Source organism: Taudactylus pleione, unplaced genomic scaffold, assembly GCF_031769625.1.
Source record: "Taudactylus pleione unplaced genomic scaffold, aTauple2 ptg001032l, whole genome shotgun sequence".
NCBI lineage: Eukaryota > Metazoa > Chordata > Amphibia > Anura > Myobatrachidae > Taudactylus > Taudactylus pleione.
In genome coordinates, this window is record NW_028285433.1 from 10,001,181 (window position 1) to 10,028,551 (window position 27,371).

Here is a 27,371-nt window from a genome sequence, read left to right on the forward strand (position 1 = left end):
GAATGATATTCTCTGTAAAGCTCTGCGAAATGTGAGCGCTATATAAATATCTGGTAATTAATAAATAAAAAATTATTATATAAAGGTTTGGGGGAGTTATAGGCATAAAATATATTATATAAGGGTGGGGGTGTTGGGCATAAAAAAGTTTTATATATTGAAAGAAACATGATTAAGCACAATAATGTCTATAGAGAAGAGCACTGTAAATTAAAAGAGTGAGTGTCGAACTACACAACAGGGAACGGGTTGGAGTTAACAAAATCATAAATATATATATATATAGGGAAAGGGATGAGGTGCCACAAAACAATATATTATATACAGTATGAGTGAGTTTCTTTGTGTCTGAGACCCAATCACAGAATGCTTATTGATATATCAGAGCAATTAAAGTGTGGACAGACATTAAATAATGAATGTAAACCTGCACAGCCATTAACATAAAAACAAAAAACAGCACTGTTCATTTTTTTCTCTAAATTATTTATTTATTATCATTTATTACCAGTTATTTATATAGCGCACACATATTCCGCATCACTTTACAGAGAATATTTGGTCATTCATATCAGGCCCTGCCCCAGTGGAGCTTACACTCTATATTCCCTACCACATGTGCACACACATACACACTAGGGTTAATTTGTGTTGGGAGCCAGCTAACCTACCAGTATATTTTTGGAGTGTGGGAGGAAACCAGAGTACCCGGAGGAAACCCACGCAAGCACAGGGAGAATATACAAACTCTGCACAGGTAGGGCCATGGTGGGAATTGAACCCATGACCTCAGTGCTGTGAGGCAGTAATGCTAATCATTACACCGTCTGTGCTGTCCGCAATGTATATACAGTCAGGTGCATAAATATTGGGACATTGACATAATTCTCATATTTTGGCTTCTATTCACCACCACAATGGCTTTGAAATGAAACAAACAAGACGTGCTTTAACTGCAGACTTTCAGATTTAATTTGAGAGTAATTACATCCAAATCAGGTGAACGGTGTAGGAATTACAACGGTTTCTATATGTGCCTCCCACTTTTTAAGGGACCAAAAGTAATGGGGGGTCTGTATAAGGGGTACTACTAGGGCACTGCACTGGGTCTGGGGGAGTGGGGCTGAGAGATGCACACTGGGTCTGGGGGTGCGGAGCTGGGAGATGCACACTGGGTCTGGGGGATTGAGTGAGAGACGCACACTGGGTCTGGGGGAATGAGACAGAGACATACTGGGGCTAGGGAATGTGTTTTACAGCTGTTTAAATAAGTGCTAAAGGTGTTCTGTTTCATTGTTAAATTGGGCCCTATATTGTCTCTGTTTCTGAGAAATATCCACCATTCTATTTTCCTCTTATGTTTTATTTAAGTGTATGTATTGAAACTAACATCCTTATTTGAGCCATTGATTAGGACACGCTCTCGCAGTCGGTCTGAGCGCGAGACCTCGCAATCTCTATTTAAGCATAAGCCGTTGTTTATGGGCCAGTGCCCTGGACTTGCCCCCCAGGCAAAAAGTTGCCAGCCAGCCCCTGGCGACCATCAGACTTGCGATGAGACCCTTGTGGTAGGATCTCGTGGCCGCAAGCCCCAGAGAGCTTCTGGCTCTAATAGAACCAGAAGCTTTCTCACTGACATCACTGGTGATGTCAGTGGGGCCGCTCATAAACGGCAGGCGTTCGCTTGGGAACGCCTCCGTTCATGAAGAAACCCCCCGGCCACACCTACAAAACGGGGCAAGCTGTCCGCCCCTTTTGTAGTGACCCACGGAGCGAGAGATTTTCTCTCTCGCCGCTGCGCGTGCGCAGAGCACACCATCGACCCGCTTGCGAGCGTGTCTGAATCAGGCTCTCAGTCCAAAAAAGGAGCAGTCCAGTGAGTGGAATTGGATGAAGGCGTGAGTGCAGAATTACATTAACTCTCTCTCTCCATGTTTTAAACACGCCGGTTGCTATTTATCAATTGCACTATTTGCATATATATATATAATGTATGCATCGCAGTGCGCGTGCGCTAAGGCATCATCTGCAATCGCAGACATTACGCAGAGACATCGCAGAGTGATTGACAGAAAGTGACCACTTGGGGGTGGTTGGCAAAATGCAGGCGTGCCAGTGCATTTGAACGTCATTACAGGTGCGTGCATAAATTATCTGCGGCGATGACATACACAGCTTGAGCTCTGTCTGCGAAGATTAGCAATTTCTGAGTAAGGTCTGACCTTGTGCAAGTGTGCGTGAGGCTCCGATGTTACTCAATGTTTTCGCAAACTTGGGGAAGTGGGCGTCCTTATGTTGTGCTACGACGGCATAGCGATTGCAGACATTAGCATATTTTCGCAGTGAGACTGCGTGCGTAATTGCAGCTGCGATCGCACTTACGATCCATAATGAATCAGGCCCTTTATATATTATATTTATAAATAATACAACAGAACAGGCTCTGTTGTAAATTTAGCATTTTTTTTCCCTTTCTTATGCTCACGTGTGCCCACATGTTGGCCACGCCCCCAATTCAGTACAGGTGAGGGGGGCGACGAAACATACCCTTGCTCCGGGCACCATGGCTCCTAACTACACCTCTGCCTGGAAGTGGCGTGAGAGGTCCTTTCTACAAACTAGGATCTAGCAGCTACATTTTGATCACTGCTGCAGCTGCAGTGTTGACGTGTGAGTGAGATACAATATGTCACTGTGTATGTATTATGTTATGTATGTTGTTTGTTTCTCCTGCTACGTAGTCTACTCGCACACAGGGTGTCTGCGCTGAGCCTGAGCGCTGTACTGATGTCTGGGCTGGGAGCGTGTCCCTGCAGCCACGGAAACGCCCACCTAAAACGCTCCACACCTCTATTGGATCCAGCTTACAGGAGGGGGCGGAGCTATGGATGTCTGACAGTTATCGCCCACAAGCTGCTGCTGCTTACATGCAGAGATCAGCGGCGGCTGCTCGGGCTTTGATTGTACGGTACACACACACACACACCTGCACTGTACACAGGGAGAGCAGCTGCACAGAGCGAGCGGAGGTACGGCGCTATCATGGCGAACTATATTCAGTCTGTGGTAAGTGTCTGATCTATGTGTGATCGCCCCCTACACATGATTGTGTGCTGCAGTGCGGGGGAAGAGGTGTAGGAAAGCAGCTCCAGTGACACACACGGGTCGTATAGTTATACTGTATGTAAAGCAGCCCCTGTGAAACACACGGGTCGTATATATAGTTACACTCAATGGTTACAGCTTGAGAAATTCAGAAAAAATTGTAGTGAAGTAAATTGTGCTGACCTGTCCTCTTTAGGTTCAGTAATGTGGTGGTGGACAGGTTTGCGCTTTTGTTTGTCCACATATTTAAATTACATTGACCATAAATAATTTTATTTTATGCTAGGCCACCAACCTGAGGCACCCTGTAAGTGTCCCGAGGCACCCCAGGGTGCCTAGGCACACAGTTTGGGAAGCACTGATCTAGTAGCTATATCACACCAGCAGGTCGATCAGATATGTCTGGACGATGTTGTATACAGACATATTTGGTGTACACACCCGCCGATGTACTCAAGATATATCGCCCATTCAATATATGAGTATCTGTCAGTGTTTACCCAGCTTTACTGTGTTCCTGGAGCAGAGTGGTCATCCGTCCTCTCAAGCTGGGCCGTCCTGTCGCTGCAGTGGGAAACATTGTAGAGAGTGTCGTCGATTATTGTATAGATTGTCAGCAGTGTTGCAGTACTTTACAATTGGAAACAAACCGTCATAAAGAAAGACTGGGTATAACCAAGAGGGGATGCAGTCTGGAAAATGGCTCTCGCCAGCTTCCCGACTGTCTAATCCCGGCAGGGGTCTAATGGCAGGCGTCGACATCTCGACGCCTGCTGTTTTACCTACACCGGGAACCCGATGCCTGGCATACCGATCGAAGGTAAGCCGGGCGGGGAGGGTTAGGGGCTCCCAGGGGGGGACTCAGGCTTAGCCCCCCCCCCCCGGGAGGGTTAAGGTTAGGCTAGTATAAGGGGAGTTTAGGGACACCTGGGGGGAGGTTAGGGTTAGGTGCCCCCCACCCCTCTGGGAGACTTAGGTTTATGTTGCGGGGAAGGGGGTTAGGTTTAGGGGGGGTTAGGCACTTGGGGGGGGGGGAGGTTAGGGTTAAGCACCCCTAGTGGGTGGGGGGGGTGGGGTTAGTAATAGTTTATATACTTACCTGTCGGGATCTTCACTGCTGGTCTTCCATGCGTCTGGCGGTATTTCATACTGACCCCAGCCAAGAGGTAGGAGGGCCCTGCTTGCAAGCCTACAATCTATAGCCCATAAAAAATTAGGCCCATCAGACCTGTGTCAATCCAAAATGTCAAAGCAACTTACGTAACAACCTATTGGTAGTACTGTGACAAAAGCTTTTCCATGATTTATACCTTGGTTGCTGTCACAAGATTCAGCTCAAGAAATGTACCTACAACTTTGCAACATCTACTATTTATGTGAATGGCAAACTTGTACTTTATTTGTGGATTTGCCTAAATATCTGAGCTCTAATCAAGTATATACTAGTGTTCCTGCTAGGCTGTTTTAATGCGGTGCCCTGCCCTCCTTCTGGAGGGCAAAAAGCACCCTGCCCTCTAGAAGGAGGGCAAAAAGTGCCCTGCCCTCACAGCCTGCGGGTGCCGTCTTCACCCGCGGGTCGCAGTGTCCTGCGGGTGCAGAAATGTGCAGTGACCTAGTCATGTTTACAGCGGAAAAACAAATGAAAATAATACACAGGCAAAATTCAAGTACTAATTGACTTCATCAATACACAGAACTGGCCTTCCCCTTTAGAAGATGACATGGAATTATTGGCTTTATTACTGTGGACTGATTGCAAATAAAACTATAATAATCCAACTACAGTAGACTGCAGTAGCCACATTGGCATAGTATTAGCATAAATGGTAGGGACTCTGATGTATTCAGGCCATCGGAAACAGCCATTGATCATCCTCCGTATCAGTTTGCATTTTGCACCAGGGGATGAGCACCTGCAAGTTATCGACCTTCAAACAGGTGCATATTTGTCTTTCTTGTGGTTAGCATGGGAGATCCTTAGTGTATGCTGGCCATGTTTACATACCCCTTCCAACCTCAGTTTTGTTCCCATTGGTCCACTGGGATGTAAATATAAAATCATGTAGTTCAGCAAGGGAAAGGATGTGTAATGCTGCATATCCACTAGCCAACAAAGGACTGGACGATAACAATATTGTTATCGTGCAGTCGCTCATTGTACTGTGCAGTGCCCACACTTAATGATATGTCGTTCACTGCAGGCACCCTCCCTCATCCCTGAACATGGTCAACATGACGATACCGTCAGGTTGACCGTCCTGTTCGGGCGATTAACGATGTCGAAAACGACCAGAGGGAGCGCACATCGCTGGTTGTTTACGACATTTTAATGGACGATTCATGCACGATTAATGAGCGATTGAACAATAACGATGTCGTTATCGTTCAATCACTCATTTTAATCGGCAAGTGGATACGCGGCATAAAGCTGCATACACACGGTACGATCTTTACCCCCAGCGACTTGAAAGATATCTTTCAAAGAGATATTTCAGTGAAGTAATTCTGCCACATCTCTGTACAGGCAAAGTTGATAATATCGTGCAAGTTGGCCTGCATGTACGGACGATCATAGATATCGTTATCGTTCATGCGAGAACGTGCATCGTTGGTCGTTTCCTGCATAAAAATGAATGATATATCGTTGTACAATATCATTATCGTTCATAGATATCGTACCTTGTGTACACACCTTGAGTTTTGTGTGCATATACACAATTGAGAAAACAAAAACTGTGTTTCTGGCCAACTCTACATGAGGCCTATGTGTTTCGGATGTCTGCTAGCTATATTCTAGCCAGTGACTGATGATGCCGTCTTGATTTTGGCAGCAGAACTTTAAAGGGACAGCATTAAGCATTAACTAGTTGTGAGTGCTACACAACTAATATGCCCATGCTTTCCAAAGCTGGTGATCCCCATTGAAAGATCTTCTTCAAGACCATGAAAAGAAGAAACCTAATTATTAATCTTTATAAACTGAAACATAACTCATTCACATTAGTCTTTGCCAGAGAGGAGCTTACAGTCTAAATGTTGCACACACCCTTACACAAACCATAACCTGCCAGCATTTTTAGGGATTTAAACTCACCCTGTCAGCGCCTCCTTTGAAAGTATTTTGCTTTTTATGTACATTGTACATGGCAGCAAAAGGATTAATGAACTCCACACAAGTATGTGTGATAGATAGGGATATATATATATATATATATATATATATATATCCCTATTATATATATTTTTTTCTTTATGTAACTGTTTCTTTTTAATGAGCCCTGTCCACAATTCCACGACACCCTGAGGCATTAGCAACTGTTTATTTAGAATTCTTCTGCTACTGAATGCTGTGAGAATTGCTAAAACCAGATTATAGCAGAAGCCAATGCTTCTGTGTGAGATTGCTTTGATGCAGTGGCAGTCACAGATGACTTGAACTATAAGGGAAGTCCCTGAAATATCTAACATAACACATTTTGTTCACAGTGGAAACTTATGGTGCATACACACGGTCAGTTTTTCTGTCAGATCTGAACGATAACGATTGTAAAAATCATTAAATCGTTCATATCTGAAAGAAAATCTGACATGTGTGACTTCAAAGATGAACGATGCACGTTCCCGTTTGTCATATAACAATATCTGACATCTGATGTGTTTACAGTCAGATTTGGACTATTCCATTTATTTTAATACTGTTTGAAATCGGTCAAATCGTTGGTCAAATCGTTCATCTGACAGATCTGACCGTGTGTATGCACCGTTAGATCAGCGAATGTCGATTAGAGGGGAAGTTCACTTCCCCTTTGGCACAGCACGCCAGAATTTGGATCTTTATTACCGGGTCTAGCGCGCTGGTTCCCCAGAGCAGCAATGGCTCTGTTGTGGGCAGGTGCTGGTCAGTACCAGCCGCTGTGAAGCGTCTCCTCGTTGCCGGTGGTACCTCTCTCTGGCTGCTGCGGGCAATGCCAGCATCTCCCTGGCTGCTGCTGTTACAGGTGGCTGTGGTTCCCATAGAGACCTGCGCTCTTCTCTGTTTTTCATTAAAAAGGTATAGGCGGTCCAAGTGTGATATAATTTATAGCCCAAATTTGAATCTCCTCCCTTTATAAGGGTATCTCTGGGCACTACAAACATTGTTTGTTTTAGGGGTGAATTGCTGCTTTTTTGATTTGCTTCTAATTTTGAATCGGGCCCATTGAGTCCAGTGGGTGTCCAGAAATTGTGGGGCCCGAGACTGACAAAATTGGCAGCCCCTTCCCCCACTTCCTTATTCCTACAAAAAAAATTTGTCCAAAAAATATCAAGCCAGCCCCTACCATATGTGCGTCCCACCAGACCCCATTTCTCGGCGTTCAGCCTGGCCCCCTCTTTGTGGGCATCCAGCCTGGCCCCCTCCTTGTGGGCATCCAGCCTGGCCCCCTCCTTGTGGGCGTCCAGCCTGGCCCCCTCCTTGTGGGCGTCCAGCCTGGCCCCCTCCTTGTGGGCGTCCAGCCTGGCCCCCTCCTTGTGGGCGTCCAGCCTGGCCCTCCCTCCTCTTTCAAGGCACAGCACTGCCCGCTGGCAGTGCATTTGAACTTGCCAGTTTCGCAAGCCACTGCCATCCGGGGAATTGACGCGCCTGTGCGCTGCTAAACAGACCAGGGCTGTTAGAGCCACTGCGGGTCCTAGTGCCCACCGCCGGCTCAACCTAATGTGATGGAAACGGCAGCAGTGCTGCTGCTCTCCCTAGAAAAAACAGTGCCAGAAATGACGGAGTTGTGTGGGGAAAGGGGGAATGGAGTCGGGAGGCCCCCTTTCTACAAAGTACGCGGGCCTGGGACTCCAGTCCCGGCAGTCCCCCCTCTAATGGCAGCCCTGACTGGAGACATTACTTAACATGGTACTTAACACGGACTCATTGCAGAGAGAACCCAATGAATGTTTTAATGGTACTTGTGTACTTTAAGTACACAAGTACCGAAAGTTCTCCCCACCTAAAGAAGAAAGTTGTCCACTGGCGGGCTCGCTGCACTTGCCACAAGGTTATATTCCCTCTCTATGCCTACTTGAATGGTAGGGAATGACGCTGGACACTGGCTGATGATGTCAGGGTCCTCCGTGAAGGGGATTTAGACACTACCATGATTGATAATAATAATGAGTGTAGGACACTTGGGTTCTCTCTGCAACGAGTCCGGTAAATGACACAAGTACCCTTAACATCATTCGGCAGTCATGGGTGTCCAAAAAATACGGGGCTGCAATAATACAAATACATTTTGACAAGTATAATAGTGTGATAGTAACTGCAGAGTTCTGACAATTTAAAGCTTACGGTTGGTTAAAATAATGGAGATGACGGGTGGAACCAGATTACTAATATTCAATGGCAGTGCTTCCTATTTTTTTTTTTATTAATTCTTTTTTCCCCTCCCTTTCAGTCTGATCCTAAAGTTTGGTTGATATTGATCTGTCTAGTCATTTAGGGCCCACTGCTGAGTTGAACGCAAAACATGTATAATTGCTCCCACATTGTAACACAGAAATAAATGCGTATATATGCCTGTATAAAGAGTCAAGGGGCGAGTACACCACTAATCTGTATGCTTAGTTTGATATTTGTTGTTATCATCATCAGGGTATACTTGGAAATCCTAAACTTTTTGCACATGAATCACCTGGAAACACATATTTAAGCTTACGTCCAACTTTGTATCCCCAGTTCTGTCAACATGCGCTGCCAACGTGAGAACACCCCTTTATGCCACTTCAGTTGCAAGTAGAAATATGAAGGTCTCTGTGTCACCTTACTTGGTTTCAAAGAATGCACAGTGCAAATATAAGCAAACTCTGCAAACAGGCGTACATGCAACTCCTTATCAGGCCCTCTTACTTTTTTTTTTTTTTTTAAAGATCCTGACAATAGCCCTGTTTGTATTTTTGGTTGAGCTGCCAGGCCCTATGTGATGTCAGAAGATAACTGGTTGCTCAGCCAGTAGTGCTAAACAGACAGTTCATGTCCACACCTGCTAAGGAATTATCACATGGATCTTTATGTAACAAATGGGTTCCTCTTTCTTTAAAGCTTCTTTTCTAGAAATTCCACTATATATTTAAAATCCACTCCCTACCTGGGCTGTGTCAATAACCTTTGTGCTGTCTTCTAAACTGTAACTATTAACCTCTAATTCTTTACTAATGGTTTTATACTGTTTTTTTCTTGAACAGGCTGAATTTACAGCATTGGTGGAAACTGCAGGTGACAAACTTCTGGTGATTGATTTCACTGCCGCATGGTGTGGACCGTGCAAAAGAATAGGACCTATCTTTGAAGTAAGTGGAAAAATGAATGGTACATTATATAAAATAAAATGTTTGCTAATATGAACTAGAAAAAAAGCCTAACTACAAAAGGGGATGTAGTTTGGAAGCCGACGGTCTAAATGCCGACCAGCTTCCAGACTTTCTAATCCCGTCATGGTACTAATGACAGGCGTCAAACTCGACGCCTGTCAGTAACCAGATGCTGGAAGACCGACGACCGGCATACCGAACGAAGGGGAGTGGTTAGGTTTGGGGCACCCCCACGGGAGGGTTAGGTTTAGGCTAGGGGAAGGGGGGATTAGGGTTAGGCACTTGGGAGGGGGGGGGGGTTAGGCACCCCTAAGGGAGGGTTAGGGGGGGGGGGGGGAATTAGGTTAGCGACACTTACCTTAGTGACGATCGAGATTTCCACCCTTGCCTTACTGGGTAATATCATTTGTTTATGAATATAGAGGTATCAATACACAGCTGCATCAATTACAGAAATAATTTTACTCATAAAATTCTTGATAAAAGTAGACCCGAAGAAATTGACATGAAAAAAGTCAATCAGACAGCATTAATAAACACAATGATACATATTGGTAACATGCAGAACATAAGTATACAATGTAGCTAATTCTGAAGCGGCTCAATGAAAGTCAATTCAAATTGAAGACAATATTGCTGTTAGTAATTGGACTAGCTAATTAAAAGTTTTATAGTCTGTATGTCCAATAAGCTTAAATTTGGTACACTTCATATGTCCGTATGATAAATAATCAAAATGTAGCCTCTTTTAGATTAATATCTGTAAATAGACAGATCCTTCCTTGTCTGTGCTGGCGTCCCAGCACAGATAATTGGTATTGTTAGCCACCCTTGGGAGAGATGGTAGCGGGATCCTCGGACTGAACTGCGGCTGTTCCTGCGTCTGCTGATCACTCTGATCCCAGCAGTGTGATCAGCGGCCAGTGCAGCTCTCCCGTTCCTTCTATAACCGGTGTAAGCGAAGAGGAAGGTGAGCTAAGCTGCCGTGAGATATTGGAAGACTCGAAGCTCCATGTATGGGAGCTGCTCTCGCTGATCAGCTGGCTACCAAATTTCTCTGGGCAGACAGGTGGATAAGTATCGGCCACAGGAGGAGGATTAGTACAGCTGACGTCAACGCGTTTCGTCTGTCGATCATAGAGACTTTTTCGTCTGTTGTATGGCAAGATGCAGACACAGACTGGCGAATCTGACATATTTTTTAAATCAATACAATCAGGCCCATAGATTGATTAAATGATCGGATGCAGTGGCTATGTCGGACGAAGTGGAGTAATGTTTTCCATTTGTGCATGTGTCACGATTTTCTACGTACCGAGGCGCAGTGATAGCAGAAATATAGGGGGTGTTCCTGGACAGTGACTGGGAGGTAATGAGGGTGGCTAAATAGATGCACAGAGATTTTGTCTTATGGGAGTGTCAAGGAAGTGTTACTGAAAGTGCAGCGTTTATAGACACTCAACTGCTCGCATAGGAGGACATACTTAGATGGAAAAACTGCACCTACAATGGGCCAGGTGTAAGGACCGACTGTGCGTCTAAAGACACCAAGTGGTGTTTCAGTGTCTGCAGACGCTAACAGTAGGCATCTCAGTCCTTGCACATTCGGAGGCACAGCTGATCACCAGGGAAGGGCTTTGTAGTGGCATTAGCATACAGTCAGACACGACTTCGGCAAAAGACGTGACTGAGGGCCTGATTCAGACCCGCTCGTGAGCGGGTCGATGTTTGGCCACTGTGCATGCTGGAGCCGGCTCTGACTTGCGCATGCGCAAGACCCGGCTAGTGACGGGTGCTCCGTGGATCCGGGTCTTGCACCAGAAGGGGGCAGCTGTCTATTTTGATCGCCTGCCGTTTGGGGGCGGCCCCACTGACATCACGAGTGATGTCAGTGGTGAGCTGGCTCTATTACGAGCCCATCGCGACAGTCACCTGGCCGCTTGCAATAGCTGTGGGTGGTCACCCACAGCTATGCGAGCGGCCCGGAGACCGCACCAAAAAAAAAAAAAAAAAAAGCCCTGATTAAGAGCGAGCGCTTTTTCAGAGCGTCCGCCTCTGAATCAGGCCCTGAGTCCGATTCAGTCAGACGCTCTGTTTAAAGAATGGAAAAGCACCGTGCCACATGCTTGGTCAGTTCTTGCTTACTGATCATACTAAGCATAATTGTTATAATATCATGGTAGTCTATTGATCCCCTGACTGAACTTTTCTACATTAATAATTACTGAAGTCTGTGCCATCTTGGTGTTAACTGAGCAGATGGGATTTAGGGAGAAATTCAATTAACCGAGATAAAAAAAAGTTTACGTGTGTTAAATTAACGCACATATCGCTCGTTAATTTCACTTAACGCTGGTATGCTTGCTCCCGATTATCGTCCAATTCGAAAAGTCTTATTCCAGCATTGACCCCCGTTAATTTTTGCTGCTAGTACCATTGTTAATTGTGGGTGAAAATGGGAAAATCGGCCTGTACCCCGACAAAATGCAAACTAATAGATAACCCAATAGAAGTCTGTTACAGGCCAAAAGCAAAGTATTTGAGGTTCTTAAAATGTGTCACTTGGCAGTTATATGCATTTTTCAAAAACAGTGAAAAAATAATAGAAAGCAAGTGTTTTTCTGCAAAGTAAATGCTCTAGATAATTTGGGGTGCATAATAATGCATGTAAGTAATTGTGTAATCTTAAGCCACTTTTAAAAATGTGTCAAACACCTGTAACTCCCACCTGCAAGCTTAAATACACCTGTCCCATTCATACAGCAGTCCCCTTTACCTGTCCCACATCTGGTAACCCATTTTCTACTTCAGGGTCCATAGGGTATCCACAGGATACCTTGGGGTATAGGCGATGGCGGCAGACATCCAGGTACCACAGAGTTAAAAACTTCTCCATCCTCCCAGGATGCACTGGGGTCCCTCTCCTATACCCTGCCCCGAGCCTCAGGCACTCAATTTTCGTCGGTGCCTGGCCGAAGTCTGATGCTCCATACAGAGTGGACGTCTGCACGGCCCCTGAAGTGCTTCAGTGCAGCTGTGGCTGCACATCTAACGAGCAGACAACATGGACAGTCTGTACTGACGTCCATGTCGTCGCGCCTACACCCCGCTGGTACCAGAACGCCGGTACTGATCCGGGGATGCTGGTGAGTGACTGGGGTCACAGCTAGCGGTGGCCCCGGTTGCCTGGACTGTGGCCGGATTTACGGGGGTTCAGGTAAGCGGCAAGGTCCCGCGGTGGGTCCCAGCCGAAAAGCACAGTCCTTAGTCCCCAGGCAGGGGGCTCCCTGGGGACTGGCTGCAGTGTGGAACCAGGCTACTGATCCCTGCGCTTTCCACTACCCCCTGGGACTGAGGACTGGACAGAAACAGTAAATGTCCAGCGTCCCAGGGGTTGGTTAAATGCATGCCAGGGGAGCGCGCTTTCCCTGCTAAGCAGCCGGCTCCTCCCCCGCTGCACACGGCCTCTCCACAAGGTGGTTAGGCATCTGCATATGCTTCGCCCCCGGACCAGCCCTCCCTCTGCTCCTCGGTGGCCATTTTAATACATGTGGCAAACGCTGCTGGAAGCTGTTAACGCGGGCATCGTGGTCTGCATACCTCTCCTCCGGTGCAAGGTCAGTGTATGCAGCGCTGTTTCCTACCAGGCTGAGGTCTGGTTAGTTGATGAAGCGCAGATACTGCAGGGTTTTCAATATTCTGCATTGTATGTGACTTTGGGCTAGCGCTGTTGTCTGTTACTTTCACATACTGTCAGCTATTTTCCCTATCCCTTTCTTCTTCTCTGCTCAAGCCCTTGCGGTGCGGTGTTGCAAGGGGGATTTATACCTCACTATACAACTTGTTGTGAAGTGCGGTGGTCACATACAGCTTCAGATCACACACTCAGTATGTCTGACAGTGAGCACGATTTCTCCATTCTGCCTAAGTGTACTGTATGCAAGGTACCATTGGCAGAGGGAGGATTATGTAAGGCGTGCCTGCGGTTGGCACGGCCGACTTCTGTCACTACACCTGTGCAGAAGCTACCATGGGCTTGTTTTGCTACGGCACTTACTATACTGGTGGGCCAGTTAACGACCACCCCTGCGTGTCCCCAGATGGGGGTCTCACAGCAGTCTATGGTGTCGTCCCCTATGCAGGGGTTTCCTATACAGTTAATAGTACCTCAGAGTTTCCCGTTGTCGCCCCCTCAGGTCATCCATGAACCTGCGTGGGCTAATTCACTGTCTACCTCAGTACAACAGCTATCAGAGGTGTTACAGTGCGAGTCGTCTGTGCGGACGCAGAGGCGTCAGCTGCAACCTCATCAAGATCAGGATGCTGTGACGACAGATGATGGCTCATACATGCGGTGCGCATTAGCAAACAGTCAGTGATGCTACGGTGTTTCCCCTATGTGATCAGCTAGTGGATCATTTAGAGGAGGCAGGGAAAACGCTGGGTAAGCGTTACCAGCCCCCTAGACTGTTTGCAGTGGCATACCCTTTTGCAGATAATTATTTTGCAAAATGGGATAACCCGCCACAAGTGGATTCACACGTCTAGTAAAGAGTGCTACGTTGCCTATGCCCTCTATGTCCTCCTTAAAGAATCCAACGGATCGCAGGGTAGAAATATGTTTGAAAATGATTTATTCCCTTGCAGGGGGCGTGTGATGGGTGGCAAGAGCTATGGAACACAGGGCTGATACCTTGGAGGCATCCCTGGACCCAGACTCGTCACCTGAACAGGTGGAGTTGGTGGGTAATTTAGGGGACTCAGCTACCTTCATTAATGAGGCAGCTTTAGATATGGGCCTCATGGCGTCCAAGATCTCCTCTGCAGCAGTGGCGGCTCATCGTATCCTGTGGCTGCGTTCTTGGAAGGCGGATGCTGATTCCAAAAAGGGTTTGGAGGGGTTACCCTTCAATGGAGAAGTGCTGTTTGGCCCTGATCTAGACAAAATTGTGGATACTTCGGCAGCATCTAAGTCTGCGTGTTTGTCTTCCAGTACTGTCCCATCAGGAACGGGTTCTTCGTCCTTTCGGCCCTACAGAATGCAGAACAGACCCAGGGTACAGTCCTTTCCTAGGAGGACTGCCGCCAAGAAACCTGCAAAGCCCAGGAAGCAGGCCTGGAGTACCAGACATCCCACTCCCAAGTCCGATGACAAACCTTTGGCCTGACGGGACGGGCCTCTCTTTGGGGGACCTCAAAGTGGGAGGCCGACTTCTGAAATTCGCCCAAAGCTGGTGTCTGACCACTTCAGACACATGGGTCAGAGAAGTGGTCTCTCAGGGGTACGCCCTCTCCTTCCGCAGGAGGCCTCCCAGACGGTTTTTCACCATGGGCCTTCCGTCCAATCAGGACAAGGCCCGGGAACTCAAGAAGGTAATGCACTCGATGCTCCAGAATGGAGTTATAGTGCCAGTTCCTTTGTCTCAGAAGGGATTGGGGTATTACTCCAATCTTTTTCTGGTGCAGAAACCCAATGGGTCCTACCGGCCAATACTCAACCTCAAATCCCTCAACAAATTTCTGAGGGTTCCTCTGTTCAGGATGGAGACCCTGCGTTCCATTATTTTAGCAATGGAACCTGAGGATTTCATGGTGTCGCTGGATATTCAGGATGCTTACCTGCATATCCCTCTTGTCCCAGCACACCAGTGCTTCCTCAGATTTGCAGTGGTCAAGGACCACTTCCAGTTTCAGGCTCTGCCCTTCGGTCTGGCTACAGCACCTCGGGTGTTCACCAAAGTTATGGCCGTCATGGCAGCCCACCTGCGGTTGCAGGGAGTCCGCCTGTTACCTTATCTGGACGATCTCCTGTTACTGGCACAGTCCTCATACAAACTTCAGCGCCATCTGCAACTAAGAGTCTCTGTATTGCAAATCTCAGCTGGCTGATAAATTGGTCCTCCCTGGTACCATCACAGAGGATGCTCTGTTGGATTACCAACATCAGAGGATCTTGGTGACGGGAGAAAAGATCTCTGCGTTACAGGCAAAGGTCCCCCTTTGCCTGCAGAGTCACCGGGTGTCTATTCACTCGGCAATGAGGTTACTGGGATCCATGGTATCTATGTTCGACATGGTGGAGTTTGCCCAGTTTCACTCAAGACCTCTGCAGAAGCTGATCCTCTCCGGATGGAATGGGTCGCCCCAAAGGATAAAGAAACAGACTATGGTGCTTTCCCCGGAGGTGCGATTATCTCTGGCCTGGTGGCTACAGACGCCTCACCTGAACAAGGGGCGCCCCTTTTGGAATGCAGACTGGGCCTTTCTGACGACGGATGCCAGTCTCCGAGGCTGGGGAGCGGTGATGGGTCCACATTTCTTTCAGGGAAGGTGGACATCGGTAGAAGCTGCTCTTCCAATAAACATATTGGAACTGCGGGCAGTATTCAAGGCTCTCCAGCAAGCAAGACAGGTCCTGCAGGGTAAACCTGTGCAGGTACAGTCGGACAACACCACCACATTGGCATACATAAACCGTCAAGGAGTGACTCGCAGTCAGGCGGTTCTGATAGAGGTGTCCCGCATTCTAGTATGGGCGGAAAAGCATCTCACAGCAATATCAGCAGTGTTCATACCAGGAGTTCTCAACTGGGAAGCAGACTTTCTCAGCCGTCAAGACGTGCATCCAGGAGAGTGGTCTCTTCACCAGAAGGTGTGTCAGCTACTGGTGAACAAGTGGGGCCTTCCAGAGATAGATCTCATGGCCTCACGACACAACAACAAACTGCCAATTTTCGGGTCAAGAACAAGAGACGCAAAGGCTTGTCTAGTGGACACTCTGGCGGTCAAGTGGACCTTCCAGTATGCGTACCTCTTCCTTCCGTTCTCCCTTCTTCCTTGAGTGATATGCAAATTCAAGCAAGAAGGCGGCACGCTACTGCTGATTGCTCCAGCGTGGCCCAGGCGGCACTGGTACATGGTTCTTCAGAGTCTCTCAGTGGACACTCCGCTGTTGATGCCTCAACGTCAGGACCTGCTATCTCAGGGTCCTTGCCTGTATCCGGACCTGAGTCGGCTGTCTTTGATGGCGTGGCTATTGAGACTGCCCTCTTGAGGTCCAGAGGTTTCTCCAGTTCGGTGGTCAACACCATGCTGAGAGCTCGGAAACCTTCATCTGCCAATATCTACCATAGAGTGTGGCGTGCTTTCTTCCAGTGGTGTCGTACTAGAGGTTATGCTCCTCAGGTGTTCAGATTGTCCAGGGTTCTGGCCTTCCTACAGGCGGGTTTAGACCAGGGTCTTCGCCTAGCTTCCCTGAAGGTACAGGTGTCTGCACTTTCAGTGTGGTTTCATCGTAGGATTGCTATGCTTCCTGATGTCCGCACCTTTATGCAAAGGGTGCTTCTTATTCAGCCTCCCTTTGTTCCACCTGTGGCACCATGGGATCTGGCTGTGGTCTTGAAGACTCTTCAAGGACCGCCATTTGAACCATTGGGCTCAGTGGATTTGAAATGGCTAACCATTGAGACTGTATTCCTTCTGGCTATTGCTTCGGCCAGAAGGGTTTCGGAATTGGGAGCTCTCTCATGTAGACCTCCATTTCTAATTTTCATAGAAACAGGGCTGTGCTGCGCACTCGTCCTGGGTTTCTTCCAAAGGTGGTATCTAGTTTCCATATCAACGAGGAAATTATTGTACCATCGTTTACTTCACCGGACCTTTCGGTTGGTGAGGCCACCTTGGATGTGGTGCGGGCCTTGAAAATCTATGTGGACCGCACTTCTGTCTATTGGAAGTCACTCTTTGTTTGTCCTTTATGGCTTACACAAAAGAGGTTGGCCTGCCACTAAAGAAACATTGGCAGGATGGATTCGACTGGCTATCTCTGAAGCTTTTGCTCACGAGGGCCTTCCTGTTCCATCTTCTGTTAAGGCTCATTCCACTAGGTCTTCGTGCGCAGCTCGATGTGGGTCCTCAGCTGTTCAGCTTTGCAAGGCGGCCACGTGGTCATCTGTCCATACTTTCGTACAGTATTATACTTTTGATACCTACGCCTCTCAGGATGCTTCCTTCGGGCGACGGATTCTCCTCTCAGCACAGGAGCATCCCCACCCTTGAAGGATACTGCTTTGGGACATCCCCAAGGTATCCTGTGGATACCCTATGGACCCTGAAGTAGAAAATATGAGAGATGGTAAGAACTTACCCTTGTTATCTCTATTTCTACGAAGTCCATAGGGTTCCACAGGACTCCCGCCCTGTCGCACCTGTACTGCAGATGGGCTGTGATTCTGGTCACCTGTTTTTCCGTCTCCCTCTGGTGAGAATGTGATTCTTGTGTGTTCCAGACTTTCTTCTCTCTCTCTTTATCCTCCTTCGGCCTATGGCTTGTGACGAAACTGAGTGCCTGAGGCTCGGGGGCGGGGTATAGGAGAGGGACCCCAGTGCATCCTGGGAGGATGGAGAAGTTTTTAACTGTGTGGTGCCTGGATGTCTGCCGCCATCGCCTATACCCCAAGGTATCCTGTGGAACCCTATGGACTTCGTAGAAATAGAGATAACAAGGGTAAGTTCTTACCATATCTCATATTATTCTGCATTTTGCAGAATTTCACCCCAAAAATGGCATGTTGTTATTGCCCAAATTAAGCTAATTGCAAACTTCTAAATGCCTAAGTAATCATTAGGGAGAGTGTCCCAGTGGTTCTGAACCCAGGGCCTGATTCACTACGGATCGCAATTCTGCTTATAGGCACGCACCGCTATTGTTAATATCAGCGGTGCTATTTACATATCACACAGATTATGATCCCGCTCCGGTAATTATGTGAATTTGTATCTTGCATCCAGAGTATAGATGATAGGTCTATTTGTGTTGATCTCAGAGCTCCATTGGTAATAATTACAATTTTATTGATATTTATTAATGCCAATATTCAATTACTGATGGTGCTCCCTGATCTCAATATTATATATATTTTGCAACAAGAGAGGAAGATCAGATAAATTCAGATGCACTTATTGAGTCAAATTTTATTGTTTCAATTGTTCTCTGGAAAAATAATAAAAAAATTTAATCTTTATTAATATATTAAAATATTGTGTCCAAAAAAGAAGGCAAAATATTAATAAAAATAGGTTATGATAGAAAAGTGTGCAGTTAAATAAAGTGTTCAAAATTTCCTACTGCCGTTGGTCCTATCACTATTTGTTGATGGTACAGGTTGAGTCTCCCATATCCAAATATTCCGAAATACGGAATATTTTTAGCATGACCGAGATAGTGAAACCTTTGATCTTTGATGGATCAATGTACACAAAATTTGTTTAAGGCACAAAATTATTAAACAAAGTATAAAATGACCTATAGGCTGTGTGTATAAGGTGTATATGACATATAAATTAATTTCATGTATCTACTCAATCTTTGTTTGATCCACAAAATTATTGAAAATATTGTATAAAATTACCTTCAGGCTGTGTGTATAAGGTGTATATGAATCATAAATGCATTCTGTGTTTAGATTTTGGGCCTATTCCTGAGAGATCTCATTACAGTATGCAATTATTCCAAAATACGGAATATTCCGATATCCAAAATACCCCTGGTCCCAAGCATTTTGGATATGAGAGACTCAACCTGTACCCACTTCAGATAGAATTCTTCTTCGTAAACATTTATATTCTTCAATAATTATCTGTACAGTGTGATCCCTATCTCTATGGCAATGAGCTTAGCCCTATGGTGAGTGTTCATATATTACCAAAAGGGATGCTTGTATCTACTTTGTGTAACCTGATACGTAGTTGGGAGTATCCAGTTTAGTATCTATTTCTTGTTGATCTGAGACTCTCACATATAACTGTTGGATACTCCGTTGCTTTACTAATAGCTGTTAGGGGTCGGCGTGTTAAGTATAGAAAATAAATGGCTCATGTCATCTGTCGCTGATATACCTCTAATCTATTGTATCACTGGGCTATAGCATATTTCAGTTCACATTCCGAATCAAGTGGTGTACCATCCACATATTTCACTAACTCCGATGCCCCTTAGTTAGGTCTTACTGTTGCCCTATTTAGACAAGTTTACATCATCTTGTTAAAATACATTTATATACATTTGTGTATTAACATCACCATACATATGCACATGTTAATGCAGTGACCAGCGGCATTAACATTGCGATCGCAGGCAGACATAAGGACGCCCACTTCCCCTTACACTCATCCATATACTATGGCAACATAGCGAAACAATCGGTAACATTGAACCCATAAGCACACTTGCACAAGCCCTGACCTTACTCAGAAATGAGTAACAGCCATGCATGCTATCAGTGCTGTGGCTGCTTATGACCATGCAGTGGATAATTTATGTACGCCCCTGCAACATCTCTGCAATGCACTGGCACGCCTGCGTTCGGCCGACCATCCCCCATCACCACCCACAAACTGCACTTCCTGTCAATCACTCTGCTCTGGGTCTGCGTAGCCTCTGCAATTAGTAGTCCGCGCACTGCGATGCATGCGCAGTACGGAACAATTGGCCGGTTGCGTGCGTATTAGCAACTACGCTCCTTGCTGAATCAGGCCCCAAGTTTTCACATTTTGTACCTTTTTAAGATAGGAATTTTCCCCAACTTTGCTCAGGGGGTTGTGAAAAAAAGTTGCATTAAACCCTCTGAAGAATGAACACACGATAACTTGCGAGCTAATAGAATAGGGCAAAATTTGTTTTGCCTGTAAAAAGTCACATTTACTTGCGAAAATGGGTTATTGTGGCTAATTGAAATTCCCATTTATTGGCCCATGTTATACCTATTGCTAGTAAACTTTGAGACTTACATTAGTAGGATAATACAATGGAGTCTCCCAAAGCACATCTTGGCTGTATACTGGTCACTGGTAGGATACTATGTTACTTGCCAACATACATCACTACATTTCTGTTACAATTTAGTTTCATTTACAACAAAAGCATGCCCCTAACACTTGGCTAAATATGACCAGGCACTGGCTTCATTCTAATACTGTAATACTGGACTGTGAAGATGCATCATGCTGGCATTATTTTGACCAATGCAAATTAGTTTGCTGATGATTAAAGAGTAATGTGATGTAATGCAGGATTGTAGAATACAGATGCTGATGCCTTGCCAAAGGGAAATAATAAACATGAATACAAACCGTTACTGGGATAGTTTCCTTCCACTTACAAGCAGGAATGGGATGTAATGGAATCTAACCTCTAAATATCCAGTGCTAACATACTACTGTATGTGTCCTCCCAGGGGCTGACCAAGAAATTTCCAGGCATACTGTTATACAAGGTAGACGTGGAGGATGCGCAGGTGATTATGAATGCATGATTTTCAGTGTGTATGTATGTATGTATATATATATATATATATATATATATATATATATATATATATATATATGTGTGTGTATATTATATGTATATTATATGTATATTGTATGTATATTATATGTGTATATATGTGTGTGTATATGTATTGTATTGTATTTTTTTTATTCTATGTTTCACACTCATTATTTATCCTGACTTTTTCCTCTTTGCAGGATGTGTCGGAAGCCTGTGGCATCAAAGCGATGCCAACATTTCACTTTTACAAAAACGGACAGAAGGTATGCCTACTTGTGCTTCCTGGTGTAGGAAACACTTTGTGGTTACAGCTTAATATTTCCAGTTTGTATTGACATTTATGCTATGTATGTGTTCTCTGAAATGAAAGCATAGAACAAATAAAGGATTGGAGATAAAAGAAGAAATCATAGAATCATTTTGTTTAATGAATTAAGAATAATGCCCTGAAGCAACGTCCACAATATGCGTATTACTAGTAACACTTCTTTCGGTTTTCAGGTGATGTGAATTAGGGATTAGTAGTCATGCATAAAAAAAGACATAAGGAAGGTTAATAATGATCCAGTTAGTAATAGCTGGGATATGTTTATACTGTGTGTTCATATATAGTCTAAAGATAGCAGCTCCCTGTTAATAGAAACAATACGGATGGGCGGGGACAGGGAGAGATGGGGCGCTGTGGGACTGGCGGTGTCAGACCATGATCCGCGGGGCATCTCCGTAAGGGCAGGGAGCATTTTAGCGTTTTGAACTCTGGCAGGGCACAGCAGCCTGCTGAAACAGCCTAGCGGGAACGCTACGTTAGTGTCTTTGATTATGTTAGAGACCGTATAAAAATCTATATATAGCAGCCAAATACACTGGAAAAGTTTAATACATCAAAAAGACACAATCCCGCACCAGTCTTGCTGTACCAATATTATTGTTCTCCTGATCCTGTCCTCTTATATTTTCCTATCCAATTCCATCTGATATCTCAGATGCAGGTGCACTAGGATCAAAAATTTACTTACTAGAATATAATTTTATTGGTATACGTTAAAAGATATCTTTGATATCAAAATAGGGTGAACTATCTTAAATTTTAGAATGTGAATAAAGTTAGAATAGATGTGTTTTAAAAATTGATAAAATGAAACGTTACAATATTGTGGCTACTGTCCTTAATTGTTCTTCCTCCTTATTGTATTCATTTTATGCTCTGGCCTTTTTCCGCTATATGAATCTCCTCAGGGTGTATTTTCCCCCACTATATAGTTAGTGCTCTTGGCTCTAATAATACCAATGTGTGTCTTAGAGGGGTATTCAATATGGGTGTTTTTTGCATTAATATCACTTGTTTTACTTTTACACCCTATTCAATTTCAAAGACTTATCGCAGTTTTGACAAGTCTTTGATAAAAAACGGTGATAACGTTTCACCATTGAATAGGTGTCGCAAAAAAGTGCAGAATTGGGGTTTAGGGGTGCAGGCTTAAAAAAAATAGCCTGCACCCCTGAGATTGACATTTAAAAAAGAACTGTGTCAAAAAAAGTAAAAAAAAAAAAATGGGACACCCCAAAAAATTAATTAAAAAAATTGGGGTGCAAAAAAAAAAATTGGGAAAAAATTGTTTAACAATAGGGAAATAGGTTCAGGGCTATTCTGTATGTATGCGGCAGGTGTTTTCTAGAATAGAATTATAGCGGCAGGTGCACAAATGCAGAATTTTTAAAAAATTACTTTAGGGACACCAAAATATGCTAGTACCCATTTTCATGTACCCCAAATTTGATGGGACCACTTAAAAAAAATGAAAAAAATAACCTAAGTGTTCTTCTGCATCACTTCTTCAATGTTGGGAAAAAAACACCTGCTGCGGCTATTTAAATCCCCGACTTTCAATTAAAGGCTAAAACGGGGGTACCCATAGTGATCCCCCATGTTTTTACAACTTTAGGGGGGTCTTACAACTATTTTAAGGAAAAATTCGTAACTTTACGCAAATCCAACTTCGGAGTTTCCCGTTTTCGTAAATTTTATATTGAATACGGGGAAAAGCGGGAGCGCGCACCATACCTTTACGCAGAAAAAAACTCCGATATGAAACGTTAACTTCGCCAGGGAAGTTAACCTTTCATATTGAATACCCCTCTTAGTATATTTTGTTTCTTTAACTTATGGGAAGGATGATCCAGTTATTTAGTATCCTATCTGTGATAGTGTTTATACAATGTTACAGATACATGTCACATTTTCCATCCCCTTATTACCACTAGATGTCATCCTTCTTCCCTAGTTTGTGGGATATCTCTTTCATACAATGGACCGAATTGAATTCGGTGCGAAAGTTCAGTTTGTTGTAAAGCACAATGATTTTGCTTCATTCGCCTGTTTTGAGGCGTTGTCGCCATGCGCGTCCCCGCTTTTCGCCCCCTATTCATTTCGAAAACTCAGATAAGCGAATGTAGTGAATAACGAAACTAGTGAAAATTACAGTATATTTTGGGGAAACCAGTCTGTACCCCATAAATAGCCTAACTGACCCTGGGAATTAATATAGAAGAGTATTAATAGCCCTAATAAAAGTATTTCGGGATCTTATATTGAGTGATAGGGCTGTTATATGCATATTTGCATAAGTGTGGAAAAATGATATAAAGCATTGATTGTTGAGAAAAATATGTACCATAGATAAATTGGGGTACCTGTAAATGGGTACTAGCATATTTTGGTGTTTCTAAAGTGAAGACCTAAAAAAAATCTAAAAAATACGCCTGCGGCAGTCTCTGCAATCCTACAAACACCTGTCTCAACCTTATAGCCCCCCCCCCCCCCCCCTGAAATACCAGGCCCAATACTTTTTACCCATTTTCCAACAGTTTTAAAATTTTCGCCCCAAAAGCGTTTTTGGGGTGTTTTTAAGCTGTTTTTTTTACCTTATTAGTCATTGGGGGGAGGGTGTCCAAAGGGTTCTGAATCAAGTCCCCACATTTGTACCCCAAAATAGAGATTTTGCACCTAATTTCGCCTGCCCCTGGGTGTAAAACTTTATTTGCTCATGGAGTTTTCGCGCAGGCGAAAACATCCTGTAATTGAATTGGGGCGAAAAGCGGAAAACAGGTGAAAAGCGCAAATATTTTCGCCAAACCAGACTTTTCGCTTCTAATTGAATTCGGCCCAATGTCTCTCTAATGTTTTTATTCTTATCTCATATTGCATGTATCCAGAGGTGTTCTCTTCATTTTCATCTATCCTGTGGTCTCAAATAAATCCCTGATAAATCAGTTCAAGGCACTGGTGGAACCCTAGTTGCCCTGACTTTGTATATCTATATGCTTAAGAAACCATTACTTTTATTCCACACGTAGACTCATAATTTTTATTAATAGTTTCTACACCTCCTTTTACTTTCTACCATTCGGTGTATTGTTGTTCACACCGCACTGTTGCAGCCAGTCTTATAGGCATCGGTGCTCCTATGTCAGTTAGTGCTTCCCGCTACACTGACCGTGCGGTGCACTCTCCCTTGCCACCCACACTCTGCTTGCCGTGTGGTGTGTTGTTATCCACACCTGTTACAGCCAGTCCTACATGTAACGGCGCTCCTCTGTTAGTCGGTGTGCTTCTCCGACACAGCGGTGCACTCTCTCCGCACCGGTCGGTTACTGTTGATATTACAGGCAGCCGATACTCCTGATTTTAGCGATAGTATATAATGTACATTCTTGGAAGTCCTAGTTTATTTAGCGGGGATCACACTCAATTCACATATATTATTAGAACAAGGCATCAACCCGATGTCTCATGGAAAAGCCTTTGGTGAAACAGCTGTCGGCATAACTCCCTGAGCAATGTCCCGCTGTTCAAAGTTCTGCTTCTGTGTTCTGTGACTTGCTGATGCCGGGTGCTTGGAAAACCCTAAACCCATCATAGTAGGGACCATTCAGCCCCCATCCATGGGGTACACTGAATCCATAAGGCACATGGGGTGTAGCGGAAATTCAGGCCCTACGCTATTGCCACTAGTTCTTCAGAGCCTTGTCTCTACACACTTTTCATTATTTCACACAGCAAGGTCAATCTGCGTCTTCTTGCTGAACCTGACAGAAGCTGCAGCGCCAGTTCTTCCAAGAAAAGTTCAATACTGAGTCATTCTGTGTCCTGCCTTTTATCCTCTCACTCATGGCCAATCCAGAGTCACCCCCTTGTGAGAGTCACTGCCAGCCTTCACTATTGTTATTGGTCAGTTCAAATATCTGGGCTGTATGGTGACCATTATCAGAGCTAGTGTTATATACTCCACCCCCTGTGGATATGGCTCCCTAATGTCCGGTGACGCCCCTACTGGGGAACTATGAGTACTCATTAGTCAAAGGAGGGATTAAAATGACACCACTGGGCTTTCACTGGGTTTTATGGTGCGTACACACTAGACGATATGCTCTCTGAGCGATATCGTCTAGTGTGTCCCCGGCAGGGTGTGCTCAATGTCGTTCATGACATTGAGCACACCCGCTGAACGATATCATTAACGATATCGTTCAGCGCCGGGCTCTCTCCCCCCATTTCCCAACATGCAGCAACCTGACGACATCGTCAGGTTGGCCTGCATGTTAACCCGATGAACGATGACGAACGACCCGCCGGAACGCGCGTCGTCGTTATCGTTCATCGTTTTTGTGATAAAAATGGACGATAAAGTGGACGACTGAACGATAACAATATCGTTATCGTTCAGTCGTCCACTTTAATCGCCCAGTGTGTACCCACCATTAGTCTTTATGACTTGCAAAGGTGGTGGTTTTGGAGGGAGTTGCATGACTGGGAGAGAATCCTTCCCTTTTTCTTTAAATAAACCTTCCAACATCATTACATATGTTCTCCAAATGACCATACAATATTTCCTAGTCTTTAACATAACAGGTAATAATGACAATCACTAGTCATGCAGCTCCTTCACTCTGCCCTTATATACTGAGAAGTAAGGCTGTAAAAAGTCCAATGTCTGTGTCCCTACTCGAGACGAGATAACCAGATTAATAACATATATATAAAGTACTATATATACATATCGCTAGTTATATCTGAGTTGCCATCATTGTTCTACTGTGTCATTCAGGCCTTGGTTTAGGCTATGGCTCTCAGATGGAATATGCCGACAACCTCTCTTCTAAACACAGTTCTCTACCAATTCTCCCCTCCTGACGTTGTTTTTATTCTATTAATACTGATCATATTTCTTTTATGGCACATATTATGTGTCTGGAGAGGGTTATGATGTTTCACACATTTTAAGATGTTCCTCTGATGTTTAAGGAAAAGTACATTAATTGTTCTTGCTGTACAACCTACATAGTGTCTCACATTGATACTTACTTAGACAAATGTATATGTAGAATTACAGTCAAGAACACTAGTAATGGCATGTTTCTCTTTTGTGACTGTTGACTGAAAATATGTGGTTTTACATATGGTATATTTGGTATGGAAGGCATCCATTTCTACCACAGTGGCAAACATCTGTGTGTGTTGGTTTTTATCAAGATATATGTGCAGTTAGGCACTGAGCCTGTTCTTATAGAAGCCTGCAGATAACTTGTATTTTAAGTCCTTTACTTTGCTAAACAGTTTTCTCTCCAATCTTTGGGCCTGATTCAGAGATGTTTGCTAAGCCGATGCGTATATCTGATATTTTGGGGTCTGCGCATGTGCAGAACGGGTCCTGCGATCTCACTCGCATATTCCCCAAGCCGCATCATGATTGACATCTCTGATAGCCAAGTGCATAAAACTTTTTAGATACAATACTGCTCCCATGACATTCATGTAGTTACATGGTTTGTTTTCTCTACAGATTGATGAACTATGTGGGGCTGATGAAGCACAGCTACAAGCTCTAGTCGCCAAACACATGTGAGATGCCATCATGCCCATGAAGTGATCTACAGCAAGCTGCCCACACCCAGATGCTGTTTAAGCTTGAGGTTCGATCAGCCATACCTGTCTAGATCTGTTCTGGAGTCAGGCTGAACAACCAAATTATACAGGGCCCATTTGGTATGGTTTTCTAAGCCTGCAAACCAAAGAAGCTAGATTGGAATTTTTTTTATTGACATTGATGGGCATTTTCTTTTTGCAACATTTTTCTGATCTTTGAAGCAAAGCTCCCAGCATGGTAGTAGAAAATGTCACAAACTGAAATTTAACATGAAGACTAACTGGTTCCCCAAGACTGGTTTACAGTATGTTGTACTCCTATTACACATAGGGTATAATTCTTTGCTATTTAATAGACTGTCACAAGAATGAAGACTACTTCAATGAAACATTTCACAGCTTTTATATGTGAGCTTGTTAAGCATTGTATTCTGATCTGTTAGAAGACCATTTACTGCAAAAAAATTCCAATACATCTTCCAACATATTTTTTTCAATGTAATGTTCTCTTGATCTCTATTAAAGAACATGATCAGTTGTGCGATGCTTTCATTAAAAAATAAAACAACATCAGTAACACTGAACAGCTAATCCATCAGAAAACCTTTTTGGCAAGCTATTTTGTGATTACACATGGGGAAAGTGAGTTATACTTTTTGGTGTGGTGGAGGTAGACTA

General features: G+C 44.5%; 1 protein-coding gene across 1 annotated transcript; it reads left to right on the forward strand.

Annotated features, from left to right (window-relative positions):
* The first annotated feature begins 2,887 nt into the window (after positions 1-2,887).
* On the forward strand, positions 2,888-27,230 carry LOC148454067 (thioredoxin-like). The gene is made up of 5 exons (XM_088461277.1): positions 2,888-3,066; positions 9,316-9,420; positions 20,676-20,735; positions 20,968-21,033; positions 26,611-27,230. The coding sequence occupies exons 1-5, from the start codon at positions 3,043-3,045 to the stop codon at positions 26,671-26,673; spliced, it is 318 nt and encodes a 105-aa protein (XP_088317403.1). The 5' UTR covers positions 2,888-3,042; the 3' UTR covers positions 26,674-27,230.
* The last annotated feature ends 141 nt before the right edge of the window (positions 27,231-27,371 follow it).

Excerpts from the sequence above, each read along its gene's own strand:
- LOC148454067 (XM_088461277.1), top strand. The coding sequence starts at position 3,043 with ATGGCGAACTATATTCAGTCTGTG. Across the intron at positions 3,067-9,315 it reads CGAACTATATTCAGTCTGTG|GCTGAATTTACAGCATTGGT; the intron begins GTAAGTGTCTGA and ends TTTCTTGAACAG. Across the intron at positions 9,421-20,675 it reads GAATAGGACCTATCTTTGAA|GGGCTGACCAAGAAATTTCC; the intron begins GTAAGTGGAAAA and ends GTGTCCTCCCAG.